Raw genomic sequence first — 7,588 nt, 5'->3', positions numbered from 1 at the left:
AGACTCACGCACACACGTATATATCCTTTTTCCTCTATTGAAATTTCTCATCCGCGAACGCTTCCCGCACGTAGTCCAAGCGCGAGAGATTCCGGTAGTAATTTCGGGTTGATTTTATAGATGTAGAATCGGTTTTTTGGTGCGCTTTTTTGTTGTTAAATCTACCAAATAAGGACATGATGGACGGTTAATGTTAATTTGTGTGCAAAATTTGGACAATTTTGTTAAAGTTTTCTTTTTATTCAATACCGGTTTTCATTCGTAATAATATTTTAATCATACACTTAAACATGTGATAGTACATTTTCCTGTTATTTTTATAGTTGTATTATTATCCATCCTTTTCGTATTTTTCCTTGTTTTATTTTAAGCTTTTTCTGCTTTCAACTGCTCTCGGTTCCTTTTTTGTTTGCTTGCTAATGGAACGGTTAGCGAAGGATTTTCATTCCACCGCACTTGGCCTGTATTATTCATTCCCCAAAAAGCGTTTGTCCGTGCGGAAAAGGCTACAGGCACAGTTGCGATATTTTTTTTTGTTCTTTTTTGGTTTCATGTTTCCCTGGCACTGGCTGGTAAAGCCATGTTTTTGTACGTTTCCTTCCATTTGCGCTCACCATCATCAACTCTCGTCATTACCGTGTCATCTATTTTCGACGAGCGCTGTACTGTACCGTCGTGTTGCCTCTCGTACGAGTGAGTGGGAATAATAGCTCTCCTACGCTCCGCCAAACAAAATACTAAAACGACTGCAACTCCCATCCCCATATCCTCCGGTTGGTCGGGGCGCGATAAAAAGGGAGGAAGCAAATACATCCCCATCGTTCCATACTTACACGGCCTATCGACGAGCGAACCATGCTCGCACGTATGAAGAATTCATTTGCAAATTTAGATTTAAAAGAATGTTTAGTGTAAAGCATCGTTTCATTACACCATCTTAACGATACCATTCATTGCCGCCACATGTAGCGAAGATGCCGTTAGTGCTTCATAATTTAAGCATCCTTATTAACGTTGGCTATTGGCAGTGGCATGAAGAACGGTAAATTGAAGCTTGATACTATTTATTTCTTTTTTGGGGCTTAGTTAAATGTGAGTGTTTTTTTTTTTTGTTGTTGTTGTTTCGGATGGCACAATATCTTTTTCCTAATAGCTTTGTTTATTTCAATGCAATTCGGATCCGCCTCTCACATCTGCCGGACCACACAACCAGCTGTGGAGAATCTAGACCGTCGTCATACAATTGAAAAGAAGAAGAAATCCATCATTAATAACTTCTGATTAACCAGGCGTCAATTCGTTCAATTGCATTGGTCGGCCACTAATCACAACCAGCATTGATCAGTGGGCGATATTATTATGTTTTGTGTGTGCGATTTTTGTTGTTGTTTCTATTAGTATGTAGGCGATCCACTCCGTTCGTAACATTTTCATTGATGGTGCCAGTCGCAACGTGCGCTAGAAAGCAGGAGCAATTAAGGGAAAAAGTTTTATTTGATTAGTATGGAAAGTTTGCACACATGATTATAGGCAACAGATGAACATGAAAAGGGCAATATTTCCTATTATACAACCATTAATTTCACATCGAATTGATTTGAAGCTGTTTGTGTCAGATCGGCCGTCAGAAGTGAGAAACCTCTCCTGTTAATTCTTCCACCATACGAATGTGCCAACAAGAAAAAAGACCATGTGGTTGTGTGTGTTGTTTGTTTATGTGAAAAAGAAATTGTGTGTTGCTACTTGTCTTATTAAGCCCTATTCTCGACCTACATTCTTTCCCATCAATTTTAGCGCCGACCGATTTTTTTCCCTTGTAATTCTATAGAAAAAAGGAACACAGCAGCAACCAGAAGAAAGGCGGAAGTCTTATCTTTCTGTGTTGTTTATTCCGTCTGTTATTTATCCTAAGCAAAGAAAACAAAATGAGGTCATATTTGCTAATCCGAATTGCTATGAGGGTCGTGAGGTTTTGCATTGTTTAATACGCGATGAGATTACATCGAAGCCGTATCTCATCTTGCGTATAGCGAAATGTGAATATATTGAAGCAATACTACACTGCAAATGCCGGTAAAACAATAGTACGAGCTCGTCCTTCTTGTATTTTTTGTTTTGTGAGCGGAAGTCCTTACTCCAAGCACATAAAAAAAATCAATTGAATTGCATGTAAATTTCGACCACTACTGGTTCCATCTTGATGTATCTACACACAAAACAGGCAAAACGGTCTTCATAAATTGTTGTTATTTATCTACGATTGTTGTTACACTTTGTACTTCCTCTCGGAAGGAAGCTGTGCTTGTCTGTCCACTTTGACGATTCAAGTTCCCGTGTCAGTGTTGCAGAACTCAGAACACCACAGGAAAGCAATAGTTCAAGTAAACTAACTAACACGAACGAACACTATATAGGGTATATATGTACATCTAGGGAAGGTGAATTCACATCACAGTGTAAAGAAGAGTCTAGAGAAAATCCGTTCTTCGATGGGGAAGCGTTACGATATATGTTACGTGATATTAGACGGGGGCGCTCTTGTGCGTATGAGAGGATTAAATTTGAGTTTATCATCATCATTTGCTGAACAGTGATCACACTTCGTAGAACCATCAGCATTAGCTAGAACTAGGAAGCACACAGCTATAAGACTTATGAAGAACGGAATTCTGGAACGAACTTGTTGTAAATGATATTATCTAACTGCTATTATTACTAGAAAAATGGCATTACAAAACATTCATTTCACACGAGCTTCTAAAGCATGGTCCACACGCCCTCTATTGTATACATATCATTTCAATGGAACTACTGTTCATGCATTTTCTTTTTAAGGGGGAAAAGAGGGATTCCGAATTTATGTTACATTTTCGCATATTTTTCCAGACGAAGGATAAAATCTTTCACCAACTGTTGTTACCGATGCTAACCGACAAAATAATTTACAATACGAGAGATTTTGTATAGGAAAAAAAAAACAGACACACATAAAACCCTCCCTTTAGTATGTCTTGTAAGCTCTGAGATGTTTGTCTGCAGCAGATAATAAGATAACACACAAAACACACAAAAGACTTTACGTGTACTCTGAACAGCACGAAGCAGGAAAGAAGTTCCCAGTAATGGTGACAAGCTATTCTACAAAACCCATTACATAAAGAGACTCGTTAAAATTCGTCACAAAATTCGTTTAGCGCTCATCGTCGGTGTGTACATACTTAAGTAGCGAACGGGTGAAGAATGCAGAATTCGGTGGATTAGAATGCAACAAACCCTCACAGTAACGTGACTATACACTAGGGTGGTTAGGTAGCATAGAAATGCATTACTTCATCGTGTACGTGTGTGTGTGTGTGATTTTATTTTTTGGTTTTCGGTGGTTATTTAAAAAGCGTTCAAAGCTTCGCCTGGCGAGGTTTTGCAAAAAAAAAAAAATAACGGTTCTCTCTCAAGTCATTGTTGATGAAATCGCGTTCGCAGAGAATATATATATACTATATACACTTACATATAGATATATACAAACACACATACCTAATAATATATACAAATATTTAAAGAAAAAGGTATCAAACTTTCAGTGTAATTTATCTCGATCCATATGCAAAAGAAAAAAAAAATCACAAAACGATATTAAACGCGAACCGCAATGACACAAGAATTGGGAGAAAGTAACGCAGATGTATAACGATCGTAATTCGGTGGTGGAGTTCGTGAGGACACAAGGACACGTCTTGCCGATGTATGCTCTGGTGCTCTGAAAATCGGGTTAATCGTTGGTAAGCACTTAGCGCGCGGTGAGCTGTGGGACGAAATTGGGGTTGGTGTCGGGAAGCGAACACGCAAACACATACTGTCTGTGAGACAGATACTAGGAGCAATCACACCAAACCAAACAAGCAAGTAAGCGATAGTGAAGGAGACAACACAGTAGGACATTATTGAAATGGCTAGAAATGGCATAGGGATGAATATAGGAGCCGCGTTATAGTGCAAGGGGAGGGAAACAAACAAACATACAGTGCCGGGAAGATTAGGTGCAACAGGTGTATTAAGGTGGGGAGAGAAGGGAGAGAAAAATAGCAGGCAAATTCTCTACTCTGTACAGAAAAGGAAAATATATAATATCGTTACAACCAGCTGGCATGGAATGAAGGAAAACTGGTGGCATTCGTATCCGAAAACGTCGTTATCTGGCAGAAGAATGGAGCCCTCACCAGGTAGGTGTACTTATAGTATTTGTTACGACACAGATTTCTGCACCACTGTTGTGGTCATCGTAATCAGCTTTAGGATTGTGTTTTTTTTTTTGCATTTTGTGAATGGAAACTTAAAATAAAACCATCGGTAAAAACGTTGGATAGCTTGGATAATCGTCCAGCTTCTGGTTAATTGTGACGTTCTCGGATGTATCTATCTAGCTTGGGTAATTATAACTATTCTGCCGTCCAAATTACCCAACGTCACGATGTCATCGCTCCGGAACAATCTAGATACAGATCCAGTTCCGCTTCATCGGTTTCCAGAAATGCCGAAAGCAAAAAAAACGCTCGTATGTTCGAGTTCTTTCCCGAGCGTGCGTGATGTGCATGCGTTGATTCGATTTTGTAATAACCAATTATCTATTTTCTCTAGCCGCGTTTTGAAGTAGACAGGCAAGATGAGATCGGGGAATCCTTCCCTTTCTTGCGGTCTTAAAAATCCATTCTCCCAAATCTCTCACTTGACTGACGCTGTCTCTCAGCCGTGAAGTGCTTCCCACAGCGTTTGACCTGCTTGATAAGCCCGGAAATGGGAGCGTTCTAAGGCAAACAGGCTTATGATCGACACTGAACTTGACCGTACGCCGACTATCGGTGTGCGCTGGCTGAGCTGACAGTCTTGCCATCAGTTGTGATTGAGTTGCCAGGGAAGTTACATCGCTTTGGATTTTCGCGATCGTTCCGAAAATCATCGCATCGGAGGATTGTGATTGTAGAATTAATAATGGTAGGAAAGTCCCTTTTTTATAATTAGTTAGCTAAGCCAAGTTTTGTGGTATATGTAAGACTTTGTAACTTGATTGCATTGTAACTTGAAAGTGGACTAACTATTTGAAAATAACGCGCCACTGGTTATCGCATCGCGTGATACGGTGCTGAACAGCTGTGGACAAACAAATCTCGGTGTGTTTATTATTGCATCGTCATCATAAGATCTCGGTACAACGGTGAACGTGACGCTGCATGACTCGTCGTTAAAGACGTCTTACACAGGGTTGTTCATGTTTGGTTTCGCCTTGGCATTGTGCTACCAACCAACCAAAGCAATTGCAACTGCATTAAAACTGCTTCCTGTGCTAGTGATTCGAGTGCGACATGATTTATGGATTATTGTCGGTTTTTCTTCCAAACGTCATTAGAATCTCCTGACGCTATTTTGCCTCCTCGTGGCTGGTCTTCAAACTTCGCTCGGCGCTCGTATACTTTCCGTTAATGTGTTCCCTGGGCGTAGCCATTGGATGATGATAGGTAGCATTCTGGAGGAGCTACTCGAGCGTGGCCATGAGGTGACGGTTATTACTAACTACCCAAGGAAGAAACCTCATCCGAATCTCACCGAGATTGTGATCGATCCCATCTATGACTTTTGGGGCAAGTCGGTCAAGGTGGACTCGCTGTACGATCTGACCGATATCTCGGTACACCAGATGCTGATGGACTTTCTGTACCCGTTGGGCTTGCAAACGGCAGAGTATGCGTTTACGCGCGATAATGTGATGGATTTTCTACGGAATGATAAGAGTCAGTTTGATCTACTGCTTGCCGAACAGTTCTACCAGGAAGCGTACCTGATGCTGGCACACAAATACAAGGTCCCGATCGTGTCGATAGGTGAGCGGTTAGAAAGATCGATCGTAAGTTATAATAAGTAACGATTTTGTGGTTTCTTTGTGGCTACAACGTACATCAACAGGAACGTTTGGGTTCGCCCAGTACATGGGTCCGATGATGGGTCTTATGAACGCTTGGTCACATGTTCCGCACGAGTTTCTACCATTCACCGATCATATGTCACTGTACCAGCGGGCTTACAATGCGTTCGTCAGTTCGTACGAGCTTCTGCTACGCTCCTGGTACTATCTACCCCAGCAACAAGCAATGGCAGACAAGTACTTTTCATTTCTTCCCGGTCCTTTACCTCAGCTGAGTGATCTGGAGCGTCAGGTGTCGGTTATTCTACTTAACAGTCATCCACCACTAACGTCGACTCGTGCCAAAGTGCCGGGGTTGGTACAGGTCGGTGGACTACACATCAAGGAACCGAAGCGTCTTCCGGACGATCTGCAAACCTTCATCGACGAAGCAAAGCATGGTGTGATCTACTTCAGTCTCGGTACCAACCTTCGCTCGGCTGACATGCCTCCGGAGAAGCTATCCGTCATCCTGAAAGTGTTTGGTTCGATGAAGCAACGCGTAGTGTGGAAGTTTGAAGACGAACGTATCAAGAACTTACCACCGAATATCTTGGTGCGCAACTGGTTACCACAGAGCGATATTCTTGGACATCGGAATGTGAAGGTGTTTATTACGCACGGTGGATTGCTGGGCACGCAGGAAGGTGTACATCGAGCAGTACCGATGGTAGGCATACCGATCTACTGTGATCAGCATCTTAACATGAACAAAGCCACTCTGGGTGGGTATGCGGTAAAGCTGTACTTCCCTAACATAACGGAAGAATCGTTCCGTTGGGCGCTGGAAGAGGTTTTGTACAATCCAAGCTACAAAGCGAACGTCGAGAAGGTGTCACAGATTTTCCGCGATCGTCCGTTACCGGCACTAGACGAAGCTACCTACTGGATAGAGTATGTGATACGGTACAAGGGTGCACCGCAGTTGCGATCGGCTGGATTGGATCTACCGTGGATAAGCTTCGCGTTGCTCGACGTCGTTGGCTTGATGGTGGTCGCTTTGCTGGTGGGAATGCTTACGCTGCGTCGAGGTGTGTTCAGTATGCTTGGTGGAAAGAGTAAAACGAAGCGAAAGGATGAATAATGAAAGTAATAACGACAACATGACAAAATAAAAACGATCTGAAAATATCAATGTGCTGCCGGTGATGCCGTTTTTTAACCGTTTGGTTTGAAAGTAAATTGCGCCTAAAGGTATGCAATCGTAAAACATTCGTAAGGCGTCACATTTCGTAGCGTTACATCAACGTTTTTGTCAGCTTTAGGAATACTTTAAAAATAAAATAATCCAAAATTAACGATTACTGTATTGTTTAATGTATGTTTCTAATTTTAAAATAAACCTAAAATCATGTTCGATACAATGGAAATGAGTACTTCACCAACGTGTGAATGAATCGTGAGAATAAAATGAATCAAAAAGCAACAGCTGAAAATGAACGGTGCTCATCGGAACCACGATCATGCTTCATCAGGTATGTACTATTAAAAAAAGGTTTTTTTTCTTAACTTATATACTTTAGTAAGAGTAGTTTGTATACTATTAAATAAAGTAATAACTTCGATACATGAAAATATCACCGAAAAAGCCTACTTTCAATGATAAGCGAGCGTGAGATCGGTTGTGTGAGTGAA

At 41.4% G+C, this 7,588-nt stretch overlaps 1 protein-coding gene across 1 annotated transcript in view; it reads left to right on the top strand.

Annotated features, from left to right (window-relative positions):
* The window catches only part of LOC126561167 (UDP-glycosyltransferase UGT5-like), a gene marked incomplete at its 5' end in the record, with an annotated part of 199,997 nt that extends 192,960 nt beyond the window's left edge, over nucleotides 1–7,037 (top strand). Inside the window, 2 exons of the mRNA XM_050217113.1 lie at nucleotides 5,402–5,873; nucleotides 5,956–7,037. Of these exons, the coding sequence (XP_050073070.1) occupies nucleotides 5,402–5,873; nucleotides 5,956–7,037 (1,554 nt within the window). The remainder of the gene's footprint in view (nucleotides 1–5,401; nucleotides 5,874–5,955) is intronic.
* Nucleotides 7,038–7,588: the final 551 nt, after the last annotated feature.

This window comes from Anopheles maculipalpis, chromosome 3RL (assembly GCF_943734695.1).
Source record: "Anopheles maculipalpis chromosome 3RL, idAnoMacuDA_375_x, whole genome shotgun sequence".
Lineage (NCBI taxonomy): Eukaryota > Metazoa > Arthropoda > Insecta > Diptera > Culicidae > Anopheles > Anopheles maculipalpis.
This window is presented reverse-complemented; position numbering and strand designations above follow the sequence as displayed.